The 15,481-nt window shown below is 38.8% G+C and overlaps 1 protein-coding gene across 1 annotated transcript in view; it reads right to left on the reverse strand.

Annotated features, from left to right (window-relative positions):
- CTNNA3 (catenin alpha 3) overlaps positions 1 to 15,481 on the reverse strand; it is a 928,894-nt gene that overhangs the window by 310,371 nt on the left and 603,042 nt on the right. The window contains exon 9 of the mRNA XM_073353443.1: positions 6,107 to 6,199. Within this exon, the coding sequence (XP_073209544.1) occupies positions 6,107 to 6,199 (93 nt within the window). The remainder of the gene's footprint in view (positions 1 to 6,106; positions 6,200 to 15,481) is intronic.

The following is a 15,481-nucleotide window of genomic DNA, read 5'->3' on the forward strand; positions in this document are numbered from 1 at the left end:
TTCTGTATTTTCAAGAAAAGTATCACATTTGACCACAACAGCTTCTAAGGCAAAGGGAATAAATCATTCTCTTTCCTTAGCTCATCCTAAGCCTGCTGACCACTCCAACTACACCCAACCAAACAAATTAATAAATCCATAGACCTCAGGGGTGATTTCACAAATATCAGTTACTTGTGTAACTACCATTGACAGTAATAGGAATAATTGAAAGTCAATGGGACCTAAGTGCCTAACCATAATTTGTGCCTTTGAAAATCCCCATTTATCCTTTGCTTTATAAATACCTAGAGGCAAAGCCCAGCCTGTAATATGTGGCTGTGATGTTAGAAAGGAGAATGGAGGTGTCACGGTTCCTCCCCCACTCTGAACTCTAGGGTACAGATGTGGGGACCTGCATGAAAAACCTCCTAAGCTTATCTTTACCAGCTTAGGTCAAAACTTCCCCAAGGTACAAAATATTACCCCCGTTATCCTTGGACTGGCCGCTACCACCACCAAACTAATACTGGTTACTGGGGAAGAGCTGTTTGGACGCGTCCTTCCCCCCAAAATACTTCCCAAAACCTTGCACCCCACTTCCTGGACAAGGTTTGGTAAAAAGCCTCACCAATTTGCCTAGGTGACTACAGACCCAGACCCTTGGATCTTAAGAACAATGAACAATCCTCCCAACACTTGCACCCCCCCTTTCCTGGGAAATGTTGGATAAAAAGCCTCACCAATTTGCATAGGTGACCACAGACCCAAACCCTTGGATCTGAGAACAATGAAAAAGCATTCAGTGTTTTACAAGAAGACTTTTAATAAAAAATAGAAGTAAATAGAAATAAAGAAATCCCCCCTGTAAAATCAGGATGGTAGATATCTTACAGGGTAATTAGATTCAAAACATAGAGAACCCCTCTAGGCAAAACCTTAAGTTACAAAAAAGATACACAGACAGAAATAGTTATTCTATTCAGCACAATTCTTTTCTCAGCCATTTAAAGAAATCATAATCTAACACATACCTAGCTAGATTACTTACTAAAAGTTCTAAGACTCCATTCCTGTTCTGTCCCTGGCCAAGACGACTACAGACAGACAGAGACCCTTTGTTTCTCTCCCTCCTCCCAGCTTTTGAAAGTATCTTGTCTCCTCATTGGTCATTTTGGTCAGGTGCCAGCAAGGTTACCTTTAGCTTCTTAACCCTTTACAGGTGAGAGGAGCTTTCCCCTGGCCAGGAGGGATTTCAAAGGGGTTTACCCTTCCCTTTATATTTATGACAGGAGGTCTGAATGCTTCTCACAAGCAGTAGAATCCCTAGCTAGGGCTCAGGAGAGTGTCAGGAGACTAAGAGGAAGCCAGCTTCCATATCAGGTAACATAGCATCAGTGGCAGCTAGGGCACATATCTTGGTTCTCAGCCAGCTACCCCGTACACTGAAATCTGCAGCATGTTTGCTGGTTGTGTGTGTGCATGTGCTTAGTCGGGTGTGCAGTTGTTCTTTTTCAAAAGTGAGCAGTAAGGTAACCCCTGCAGCATATCCTGCCCCATAAGTCTCTCTTCCCTCAATCCATTCAGGCCTCTTTGGGCAAGGGGGCTCTTGTAACAAATATGTATAATCCTGCTCCACACGTTCACCCTTGCATAGGTCCTTCATAGAAAACTAGGATTTCACCATTCATCTCTTACATAATTGTCCCTGGCTCTAATTTTTGCATGCACAGAATTGCCCAGTGCAGCCCAATACAAACAAACAATATTTCTCTTGGAATGATAAACTGTTCTCAATATGCTCAGCCTTTAGAGCCAATATTCATATTTTAACGTGAACACTGGCTCTGACCCAAAATCAGGCATGAATACAAATAGCAGTTTTTGTGTCCTGCCCCATTTAATATTGTTTTTCACTTTTTCTAAAATAATCATTTTTCTTTCCATGTTATCTATATTACACAGATAAGACCAATCTCTGGAAAAGGAAATTTTGTTTTGCTGTAAATGTGTTTTCTGCAAACTTTCTGCATTAGTTCATAAACTTGTTCTAGAAATATCCTGTCATTGGGTTCAAGTCAAAGAAAGAATGGACTGGTAGTAATAGCTTATATACATTTCTGGCAAGTCAAGGGATATAAACTTGTTTTTGTTTTACCAGGAAGGTGTTCCATGATTATTATTTAATTATTAGTATTTAAACTGTTAAAGATAACTTCACACTCAAAAGAGGTGAACTCCTTATATATCCTCCTAATACAGCTTTTCTCAATTTATCACCACATATCCAGAGAAAGGATAAACTGACTAAAAGAATAAATTTACAGAAGCTATATTTACACGCAAGTGAACAAAATGTCAAGTCTCTCTCTACTCCAGATTGGGGCGTTGGAATTAAGAAGCTGTGCTCTGATGGGGATGTTTAACAGAGCATCAACCATGGTAAAAGTCATAACTATATTAACCATATTGCCATGAAAACCAAAATGTTAGGAAAAAATATGAATTCAAACTTTCTTCCAGTTTTTCACTTTTTGCACATGGGCAGAGACTGAGAATATGGATGAGGAAGCAGGAGTCAGAAGGGAAAGAATGGGGATTTAGTTGGAGCCAGCAGCCCTGCTCTTGGGCTCTATCAGTAGATCAGACCGCTGAGGGTATGTCTACACTACAGTTAGACACCCATAGCTAACCCATGCCTGCTGACTTGGGATCACAGAGCTTGGGCTAAGGGGCTGTTTAATTGTGGTGTAGACATTCTGGCTCCAGCTGCAGCCCAAGTTGGATCCTAGAGTCCAAGCCTGAACATCTACACCACAGGTGAACAGCCCTTTAGCCTGAGTCAGCTGGCATGGGCCAGCTGTGGGTTTTTAATTGCAGTGTAGACAAACCCTGAGAGCAACAAGAAGAAAAGACGGAAGAATCACAAAGGCCTTAGAGAAGAGGATTTGACTCTCCCATGGAAGACAGGCTGGTTCTTTGTTCTCCTAAATTCTCGTGATTTTTCCTGTCCAACTCCTCTTAATGGACAATTATGCAGACCAGATCCCTTGTTTCATCTACCCGCGGGGCAGGGGCAGGGGCAGGGAAGGGGAGAGCAATAAGAAACCTCAAGAACCTAGAAGCAAAGGAACCCAACCTTTTCAACCCCACCCACTCCAACAGCTTAGTACTGCATATAGTACTGTTTTCTCTGGGAAATCCCAATCTTTTAACTTCTACATTTCCCCCATTTCTGAATAGTTTAGTTGCCATCTGTAAGAGGGTCCCAGTCTGTCCTAGAGCAACACCTGTAGAGAAACCCAAGAACCTTTGTAGTGAGAATTACACACAGTGTAAAATAGATGGATTAGGAAATGGATTAGGAAATTTTCTGCCAAATTTCTATCTCTGCAACATAAAAGGGGAGTATTTCCCACGTGTGCCAATGTCATGTTTTTCACTATATACAAGAAAAGTTACATGTGATTGCTATGTAGAAGCTTCATCAATATTGGATTTTTACTGAGCCTGCAAAGCGTCTGTAAAAGAATTATTTAGTACAAAACAAAACAACTAGTAACAAGAAAAGTATCTCTTTTTTATTTGCAGCTACTATTTAATTATTTGCTATCTTAGTGATGACATTTATCTACATTAAACGTTCTTCAAAGAGATCCCCCACATTAAGTGTATGGAAGGCACATAATTCAGGAACTACTGTAATTATGTAAACAGCAATGCTATCTATCTGTTCTGGTGTAGATCCACAATGTATTTTTTATATGTGAGCAATATCAAGACATATGCTTATAGTCTCCATTTGAGTAACCGCATTGCTACCACAGTTCAGAATCACTCCTACTCATTGTAGCTGCAGTGCAGGACAGCCTATGTAATATGAGTCTATATCTATGAATTCTAATGATATGAATATTTTTCCTCTGAGGGTGGAAAATTCTATATCTATTTTTCCACAGTATAATGTTCCTGTTCAAACCTGCAGCATTCTGGGGCCCCAAGGATTTTTTTAATTCAACCTTTTCAGATTTCAATTAAACTACCATGGTTCCCATCAAACAATTTAGTTTACACAAAGAAATGCCTACATGGCATAATGGTAAAAACAATCCACAGCTAATTTTGTCCCCCACAGGGATTCGAGCATATAGGGGACATGCTGCATGCAGATCTCCTCCCTCCAGGTTCCATGGAGGCTGCAGGGATTCTCAGAGCATTCTTTCCCCCTTCGGAGGGTTTTTTCTGATAACAAATGATCTGGGCCATTATTAAAGCCCATGGACCTAATTGTGCTGCTCTTAGTCCTTACTCAGGTAAAATATTCATTGCTTTCACTAGGAATGTTGCTTTAGTAAGAGAAGAATAAATTCTGCAGTATTAATAAATTATTAATAATTAGTATTGGGCATATGTACATCTGTTTTATTTTATTTTATTTTATGTTGTTGTTTTAATTGGAAGTGCTCCACAATCATTAATAATTCATACTCAAAACATCAAGTGACCAAAGAGATTGAAGTGTTCTCCAACTGGTTTTTGAATGTTATAATTCTTGATCTCTGATTTGTGTCCATTTATTCTTTTACTTAGAGACTGTCCAGTTTGGCCAATGTACATGGCAGAGGGGCATTGCTGGCACATGATGGCATATATCACATTGGTAGATGTGCAGGTGAACGAGCCTCTGATAGCGTGGCTGATGTGATTAGGCCCTATGATGGTGTCCCCTGAATGGATATGTGGGCACAGTTGGCAACAGGCTTTGTTGCAAGGATAGATCTCTTTTGTCACTCAATAACAGACCTAAAAGTGGCAATTCTTCAACAAAAAGACTTCAAAAACAGACTCCAATGAGAGACTGCTGAATTGGAATTAATTTGCAAACTGGATACAATTAATTTAGGCTTGAATAAAGACTGGGAGTGGATGTGCCATTACACAAAGTAAAACTATTTCCCCATGTTTATTCCCCGCCTGCTTCTGTTCCTCACACGTTCTTGTCAACTGCTGGAAATGGCCCACCTTGATTATCACTACTAAGCCCCACCCCCCCCCCCCCCTCAGCTCTCCTGCTGGTAATAGCTCACCTTACCTGATCCCTCTTGTTACAGTGTGTATGGTAACACCCATTGTTCATGTCCTCTGTGCATATAAAATCTCCCCACCGTATTTTCCACTACATGCATCCGATGAAGTCAGCTGTAGCTCACGAAAGCTCATGCTCAAATAAATTTGTTAGTCTAAGGTGCCACAAGTACTCCTTTTCTTTTTGCGGATACAGACTAACACAGCTGCTACTCTGAAACCTGAGAGAAGAACAGATCCCTTGATCTTGTAACAGGAAATACTGTTAATCTTTGGTCTTTAGTGGCCCATTTCAACTACAGTAATCTTTCAAACATGTTAAAAGAGAAGAACCTTAAAGGTGTTGCATCAGCTGTACTATTCTTTAAAGATCTAACCTTGAATTAACAGACTCAAGGCTGATGCACTTCTATCCTATACATAGAAACCTGTATAGTTCTTTTAATAGAGGAAATATAATTTCTCAATTTTACTTTCAGTTTACTTCAACAGGATAATATACTCAAACTGAATCCTTCAAATATACTAAACGCATGTTTGGTCCTTTACATGAATATTCTTGGTGAAAATGTACTTGCTATTTTGCTGCTTGTCATTTATCCTCCCAAAAGAAAAGCCCAATAATTCTTGGGTGGAGACAATCAGCAGATCCCAAACCCATGTGCATTAAGAATAAAAAAATATCAAATTATATAAAAGTTACAAATAAAAATAAAAATATGTATTTGTTATAGTGGGCAAAGAGAATCCCCAATTAGGCTTTGGGATTGGCATAGTTTATCCAACCTGGTTAATTTCTAGCAATATCTCTAGCAAAGTATGCTTTTCCAAATTATTTAATGCTGTCAGTCTATACAGTTTATTAGTTACTCTTTAGTTTCAATCTCTTACAAACAGTAAAAAGAGAATAATGGAATAGTTTCCCTTTGAATTACTGTTTTAGCCTGAATTTTTAGGAGTGAATGAGCCTATACATTGAGTTTATGCTAGATATGGGTTACACACAATGCCTTGTGATGGGAATTAATTGAAAAAGTCATACCTGTGGGCACAAAGTCTCTATGTGATTAGCTGCCATTTGGACAATTTTAATTCCATCTTCATTAGTTGATAGTGAACAAGCAAGATTAGCCACCTTAAAGAAAAAAGTATTTTAAGTATGCATTCATTTTCATAAAAATAAATTGCACAGAAATAAATATTGTGTTGCTAAACTGAAAGAAATCCATGCAAGAAGCCTTACTTTGATAAGTTAATTTGGCAAAGAACATTCTGGAACAATGACACTGTGACTATGGGAGAAAAGGGGTGGGGGGGAAAAAGTAAGTAGAAACAAGAAGAAATCTTATGAACCTTTCCTGATTAGGGTCCGATGCACACTGGCAACGGAGTACTGGATTTTTCTCTAGAATGAGTGCCGGGGAGAACATTTGTCCCCAGTGCCATTGGGAAGCTTGAAATTGCATGAGGTTTTAGTTTTATTATTTCTTAGAGGCTTCTGTTTATGTTGCCATCCCATTTTTTTCTGCTTGCAGATTCCTAAACATTAAACAACATTACTCTTGATCTGGCATGGTGTGAATAGGTGGAGTAGTCTGTTTGACAGACACAGTGGACTAAGTTCTGTCTACACACAGTTTTTGTATTAATATAACTACTTCAGTGTGGGGAAGCACTAATTTTTACCAGAATAGTTACACCAGTAATTCCTAGTGCAGACATGGTTATATCAGTATAAAGGTGCCTTATACCAGTATAGTTTGTTTATTTTACTATTTGGCATAGGGCAAATGCAGCCCCCTCTTCCATGGGTGGTTCTCCAGAGGTTTGACTGCCCAAGAGGTGTGGTTGGATGTGAGAGAAGAAGGGGCACACCCGCTCCTGCTGTGCATGGCAGCACACAAAAGTGGTAAGTGGAGGCTAGGCATGGGGACAGATGGAGCTGCGGGATCTGCAACAGCATGGATCCTCCCATCCCCAGCCTTTAGACGTCACAAAAGCTCCCCACATCAGCTATTTCACCCATTAGGCTGCAGTTATCTCCACAAAATGGCTTTGTTTCATATGCATCTGTCCAACGTCCACCCTGGCTACTGGGGCCAGGGCCTGGGCTATGAAATGTGGCCTATGCAATGCTTTAAATACCCGTAATAAATATGACCCTTTAGTATATAGCAGGGGTGGCCAACCTGTGGCTCCGGAGCCACATGTGGCTATTCAGACGTTAATATGCAGCTCCTTGTACAGGCATCGACTCTGGGGCTGGAGCTACAGGCACCAACTTTCCAACGTGCCGGAGGGGTGCTCACTGCTCAACCCCTGGCTCTGCCCCCACTCCACCCCTTCCCGCCCCCTCCCCCGAGCCTCCTGCTTGCCATGAAATAGCTGAGTGCAAGGTGCAGGGAGGGAGCAGGAGGTGCTGATCAGTGGGGCTGCCAGTGGGTGGGGGGCGCTGGGAGCAGGGGGGAGTGGATTGGGGCTGCTGACGTATTACTGTGGCTCTTTGGCAATGTACATTGGTAAATTCTGGCTCCTTCTCAGGCTCAGGTTGGCCACCCCGATATATAGTAATGTTTAACATTTACACAGTGCTTTACATATTGCAAATGATTAAAAATATTAATTTCATCTTCATTTACCAACTTCCTGGGATATTATTTCTATAGAAGATGAGTAAATTAATCATGTTCTATTGCCACCGGCTATTATTATCCTAATTTTACAATTAGAAAAAAATAAACAAAAGTTAATTAATTTGTCCAAGGTCACATAAACAGCCTTGTCAGTCTAAGCATTCAAAAATCATCAGTAAGGCTTCCAGAATAATGAGATTGGTTTAAAAATCATGATTTTTTAAACATAATAATTGTTGGGTTCTTTTCATTTGCCTTTGGGTTTCTGAGTTTTTAAGGATCATGTTTTCAAGCTTCCTTCCACAATGAGATCTAGAAACTTAATATTTTACAAAATGAAAGCTGAGACATTAAGAAAAACACTCAAAATCACAAGACCTGCAAATCACAGGAGTTGGCGACAATGCTAAGAGTTAATGTCATAACTGGAGTTGCAATTCCTGCATTCCAGTCTCATCCTCAGTGTACTATACAGGGCTTCCATTTAGCTAAAATATTGTGTACATAATACACAATTGCTAAAAAGGTTCTATGAAAACATCATGGATAGTTCTTTAAACACATCTGCTCAATGTGCAGCTAGAGTCAAAAAAGCTAACAGAATGTTAGGAACCATTAGGAAAGAGATAGATAATAAAACAGAAAATATCATAATGCCACTATATAAATCCACAGTATGCCCATACCTTGAATACTGCAAGCAGTTATGGTTGCCCAATCTCAAAAAAGATATATTTCAACTGGAAAAAGTACAGAGACGGGCAACAGAAATGTTTAACATATGAAACAGCTTCCATATGAGGAGAGATTAAAAAAACTGGAACTGTTCATCTCAGAAAAAGAGATGACTAATAGGGGATATGATAGCAGTCTACAAAATAATGAATCATGAGAAGACAGTGCATAAGGAAGTGTTATTTACCCCTTGACATAATAAAAAAGCCAGGGGTCACCCAATTAAATTAATAGGCAGCAGATTTAAAACAAACAACAGGAAGTACTTCTTCACATGTTGCATAACCTGCGGAACTTGTTGTCAGTGGAAATTGTAAAGGCCAATAGTATAACTGGGTTTTTCCACTGAATGCATCCAATGAAGTGAGCTGTAGCTCACGAAAGCTTATGCTCAAATAAATTTGTTAGTCTCTAAGGTGCCACAAGTACTCTTTTCTTTTTGGGATAAAAAAAGAATTATATAAGTTCATGGAGGATAGGTCCATCCATGGCTATTAGCCAAGATGGTCAGGGAAGCAACATTATACACTGAGTGTCCGTAAACCTCTGACTGCCAGAAACTGGGACTGGACAATGGGGGATGGATTGCCCTGTTTTGTTCATTCCATCTGAAGCATTTGGCCCAAGCCACTGCCAGAAAACAGGGTACTGGGCCTGATGAACCATTGGTCTGACTCACTATCACCATTCTTATGTTCTTAGGTATAGGTAGCATCATAAAAATTAGTAGATACTTCATTAATTCTAAAAAAGGGCTCACTTTAAAAAGTTGTTTTCCCTTGTTGGTTTGAAGTCAGGATTCCTTTGCAGTCGTGTTTGACAACTAATAAGTGTAATTATATACTGTTTTTAAAAATAATTGACTTTTTGTTTGCCACGCACATTGAACTGCCTATGTGGGTAATGTAACCACTTTTCAAGTATATTACATTCACTTGCTCTGCATTAATATACCATCACATGTAAAGAAACATTCAAAAAGGTTAAGTGCAAAAATTATAGATCTTTTCGTAAAGCAATAAAAAAAATACAATAAAAAACCAATGAGATTTTCCTTCAAATTAAAATAAATCATCTTAGCATCATTTCCACTCTGCTACATGGTCCTACGTGTTTCCAGTTTCATTTCATAGTCTACAGGAAAGTTAAGAAAACTATGTTCAATATAGGATCCATCATGATCACATGTCTGGTGGGGAAATCTTCACAGCTTTTAAAGCTGCAAGCCTCAATTCCCTGATACAGCCAAGGACTGCACAATGTGAGTCTGGATGGGAGATGGGAGGTGCAAAAGTATCTTCAAGTAAGTTTTTGCCCCCTTCCCCAATTTGTGGGGGGTCACTGATGTCCAGGCATAAATTTGATCAGCCTGAAAGCTGACTCAATCTGTGCCAGTGGGCAGCAGCTACTATGGACCATAACAGCAGCTAAGAATCATTCAAGCACATGTTACCATGGCCATACTCATCTCACTATGCAAAAGGCCAGAAAGGAATGTCTGGCTTTCCTGTAGATGTCTCTGTGCTTCCTCTGGGCCCAAGGATGCTGATAAACATTCTTATAATTTGGTTTGAGAATGACCTCGAGAGCCAGAAAGATTCTCATTTATCTGGAATTCAGGTACCAACACATTTTAACATCATATTTGACACAGAATATTTTATGGTCATGTGCTTCCTCTGTTGGCTCTTCAGTCACAACAAACATTTCCCTTGAATTGGGCAAATTCATGACATCTTCCATAATGATGATAAAGCATAAATAAGGAATAAGGAAATAAACCACAAGGAACTATATAGGCTTGTGTTCCACTAGGAACAGAAAAATATGACTGTTTCGCATGTGGAAAAGGATAAAAATCACAGGACAAGAACATATTTTGTAAGAGTTTAAGGGGGTTTCACAGCCAAAGGTATTTAAAAACAATCAAGTACTAGAGAAAATAGTTGTGTTCCTTCAGAGATCAACTATTTTATTGCTTTACAACTTTTCTGCTGGGTAATTGTGATTCCTGTCAATGGAGCTATACCAAAGGTGAATTTTGCACTTCATCATTCATTTTGACTAACACTAAGAAATCTATTACATTTCTTTTTAGCAAAATGGGTAGAAATGTCTATGACTCATGCTAAGATAGCACAACTTCAGTCTGTACAAACAAGTAAAACTACACTTTTACACTACAGCTTGCCAGTTTCTATTGAATGTGACTAGATTAACAGCAGCACTCCACCCTACGAGACAAGGAGTCAAGGATCTGGTGAATCTTCATCATTGTATACTAGCCTTAAACATTGACACACTGGCCCCCAGAGAGTCCATCCCTCCCTCCCCTTTGTCCACAGAGATCTCCTTGTTCTTTTGTGACACCCCATGCCACATGAAGAGACAGACTCCTAAGCCAATGGTAGAAAACAAAGGCTGGTAGAAAACAGGCAGATGGAAGTACCAAGAATTTATCCAAGCCTATGGTGAGGCTGTAATACAGGTCAGGAAAACCTTCCAATCAGCCTCTGTTGATGCTGTTAAATTTTGCTCCAAGAAGCTAAGCAGGGGGTGAACTATTTCATCCATCCTGAATGCCTATAGCTCACAGAAGAACTATGCACCAAGCATTGTGAAGAACTATCATCTTCCTTTCCACACACAAGCATGAAGGTTTCTCAAACAGCATGGATCCGCTCCTAATATACCCGCCAATAAATGCCTGCTTTCCCTGAGTTCGGTAACTTCTTCAGGAGAAGAAGAGAGAGAATTAATCATACATGACAGATATTAGTCATATCACTTCATGCTCTGCTGGAGGCATTCAGATACTAAGGTGATGTGGGTAGTATAAACACACAAACAGAATAGAATAGTGCAGTATTACCCATAGGTATAACCCGCTCCTTAAATCTGATTGATTTTTAGAAAACAAAGGAACTAAAAAACAATATTCTTCAATGTTCAGTCTCTGTGAACAAAATGATGCATTAATACATATTTGTTTTATATTTGCTACCTGAAATGAAGCTCCTTATGTGCACTTGAATCTGCTGTTTCATACGCACCACTGATTTAAAACCAAACTTCTATATTTCCTGCTTTTTTGTCACTTTATAATTCAATGAGCCACCAATTTCTCCATGCTAGAAATGGTTCAAAAAGGAGCAGAAAGAGCTATCTGTTCAAAATATATGCCAGTCAATGTGAAGCAATCTTACAGTGTGAGAGTGTGCAAAAGTCACACACACACACACACACAAACAACAAAATGAGCCTGTGACTGTGCATGCATGTCTACAATGGATGAGCAGGAAAAGAAACATGACACTGTTCTGTGATGTTCATCTGCCACATTAGTTTGTGGATGACTGAACTTTAAAGTCAATGCTACTTCCTTCACCAGTGTGGTCACCAAGCTCAGCAAGGCTTGGTGGGTAGCTGGCAGTTTTCAAGTTTTACGTTCACTTAAATTGCTGATTTGAGAGCTCTTGAACTGTTCCCAGTTCAGCTTTTTTAAACACCAAGCTCTGAGACTGCAATCCCATCACCCCCCACCCTTGACTCACCCTCTAACTAATACGTAATTAAACTACAAGTGTAAAACACATATTTTCAAGTTGTTCTCTTTGCAATAGCTAATCTATAAAAAACAAAATAAAACAAAAACAGAGTGGACATGGTGGGTATGATTTTAATTAGAATAATGCCGTTCTTGCTGTTTTATGTGCTATCAACTATATAAAATGTAATAAAGAAATCAATAGTTTAAGCAGAACAATGAAACATGTACTGAATAAACAATAAAAAGAAAAGGAGTACTTGTGGCACCTTAGAGACTAACCAATTTATTTGAGCATTAGCTTTCGTGAGCTACAGCTCACTTCATCGGATGCATTCGATGAAGTGAGCTGTAGCTCACGAAAGCTTGTGCTCAAATAAATTCGTTAGTCTCTAAAGTGCCACAAGTCCTCCTTTTCTTTTTGCAGATACAGACTAACACGGCTGCTACTCTGAAACCTGAATAAACAATAGTAAACAATAATAAAATTTTTGTATTGTTTTGTACAAAGTGGTTTGCTCTTAAGAACAAAAATCACTACATATTATACTATGACTGACTGAAAGATGGAAAAAATCACACAATCAAAATCATAAATATATCGTAATCCTAATATCTGTGACTACAGATTCATTAACTATATCATGAAAAAAGGGGGAAACAGTGTTTCCCCTTGTCTTCTGATTTAACGCTTTATACTTATTCACCCCAAAGTAATTCAGACTCGCCATACAGAGCGGGAATGGTATGTAATCACACATTGCCCCTATCCAGCCCATATAAGACTCTGGATAAAATTCTGGCTCCAGTGAAGTCACTGAGAGTTTTGCCATTGAATTCAATGGAAAGTCAGGCTTTTACCTTGTCAGGTACAGAAGCTCCAGAAGGCTGCTTATATTGACTTCACACTGGACTAGCATATCATAAGAAAGTCCACCTCATGCTCAAGGGCAGGGAAAAATCAAACTTAGTCATTGCACAGCAGGCAGAAGCAGTACTGCTTGAAACAATGGGCAGCTTATGTAAATATGCTCCAAGTCCCTTAAGGAGCCCCCATTGTAAGGTGGGGTTTTTTTGGCTCTCTGCCACTAAACCTGTGCTGGGAGCATGAATTATGACAATCCTAATGATGCAGTAACTCTTTGTGTATGTCTACACTATGAGCTAGGGATGTGATTCCTAGCTCAAGTAGACATTCTCATACTAGCTCTCATCTGAGCTATTATTATATTAAAAGAGAGTTTTGCAAATTACTTCAATAACACCAGGATTTAGCCCCACATAATTCCTTTCCCTCCTTACAGTTAAGATTCTGCAGATAATTGAAGGAGGTTATCAAGTCCTCAGTTGTCTCTCAGACAAACTACACTTGCCACTTTTAAACTTTCCACATACAGTAAGAGAATCTGATAATTCTGATAATTTTTTGTTTATTTGAAACCAAGGACAAGGCAAAAGAAGCAAAGTATTTTCCATAAAAATTAACTCAATGTTTAATTAATTTGCTTTGATACTTTTGTGTTTGCTTTCCACGAACATTCAAGGGATCAAGTGTTGTTCAAACAATTGAAATGAAACAAGAAGTCATTTTGACTTTGACTTATTGAAACTGACAAGTTCCCATTAAGCATTTTAATTTTGACAGAATGGTATTTTCCAGCAGAAAACTGTTAAAACATTTTCAACCAGCTGTAGCCCCAAAGACATTTACCTTCCAACTTGATATCATTGTTGCTTATCATAACCCTTTGTTTATGGTTCTTTGGCCAATTTTCAGTCCACATTTCATTATTCCTATCCAAGGAGATTTTAATTAAGTTTCCAAGTATGATTTGATGAGATAGCATCAAGTGTTTTAGTAAAATCCATATATACTGCATCTACCGTACTCCCTTCATCCATTAATTTTGTAATTCTATCAAAAAAAGCAATCAGGTTTGTCTGGAAAGATTTATTGTTAATAAATCCATTCTGCTTATATCTCATGGTTCCATTATCCTCTAGATATTTAGTTATTTTTTCTGTAAATATTTCTTCCATTTGTTTAGAGAAACAAATTAGACTTACAGGATGCTGACTGTCACCGTCACTTTTATTTCCCTCCTCCCCCCACCTCAAGCACTACTGCTTGCTTTTTTTTATCATTCCTATACTTCCCAATTCTCCATGATTTTTCACCACCAATCATCAGTGGTACTGCAAATCAGATAACTAACTAATTCCTTTCATGCTTTCATGTCCTATGCTGCATGTCATCCAAATAGGCAGATCTGAATATGGTCAAATGTTCCAAATATTCCACATGCCCACTATCATCAAAGAGAAGTTGAAACCACACAGAAATCTTTGAAATTTATTATATTTTGAAATAAATGTGCTTCTGGTCTGTGCCATTTTGCAGTAGAACAATTCTTCACTACTCCTCATACCCATACTTCATACATAAAAGAAGGTCATCTCTCAGCAAAGATCAAGGGCTAGATCTTGAGCTGATGTAAATCAGCATAGCTCCATTGACATCAATGGAGCTGTGCTACTAGTGTGTACCACGGTGTCAATGGAGTATACACGAGATGGGAATCTGGCCCTTAATTTCAGAAAGTTGCAGTGAGCTCTCATATTGTTAACATGCTCCAGCCTCTACCTTTCCTCTGAGAACACATAAATGCTTAAAATTCATGCTGCCATTTTCTCTGTATTGTGGAAATACAAGACCTCTCTCCACAGGGCAGGGAATAATATTAATAGAGAGAGACAATATTCTATTTGATTCATCTGCTTATGGTGTGCCTGTTTACCATGTGCCTAAAACTGCTGGGAACCATGCCAACATCTGGTATGTGTCTGCCATTTTTGTCCCCACTTCACCAAACACCTGCACTAAACCCTTGGAGACCCCTAAGCATAGCAATCATCTAGAAGGGCTTGTGTGTCTTCAACGAGATGGAAAGGTGTCATTTCCCCCTTTCTGCTAATGTTGAGCCCTCTATACCATTTTTACTTCTTTTTGTCCATCACTGAACTATGCAGCAAAGAGGAGTGTCTGGCTTGCAGAGAATGTCAAGTTTGAAATTTAAATATGCTCTCAAATAAAAGATCACATCAGTCAGCAGCAAACTTATTTACTGTGTTTTCTTCAGAAACAGAATGATTTAAGATCGAGCTGCCATAACATCATTTCCAAGATAGACTATTAAGGTGAACTATTTATTCTGTGCCAAAGCCACACAGAATAACTCTGCTGACTAACTCGAACAAAGATCATTATGACTTTTTTTTAAATAAAAACTCTAGACAACTTGTTATCAATTGTATTAAAATTTGCCTGATGTAGATTCAATAAACTGTTATTTTTACCCTTATAATGAAAACAAAAACAATACACTGTATTTCTAGGTGGGAGAAAGGAGGTAAGAAAATGTGATGTGCTCTAGCAGATGTAAAGGTGTCTGGCAAAACAGCAATATTCTGCATTGTTGCTCCAGAGATGAAAATGTTTTAA

The sequence above is a fragment of the Lepidochelys kempii genome, chromosome 7 (genome assembly GCF_965140265.1).
Source record: "Lepidochelys kempii isolate rLepKem1 chromosome 7, rLepKem1.hap2, whole genome shotgun sequence".
NCBI lineage: Eukaryota > Metazoa > Chordata > Testudines > Cheloniidae > Lepidochelys > Lepidochelys kempii.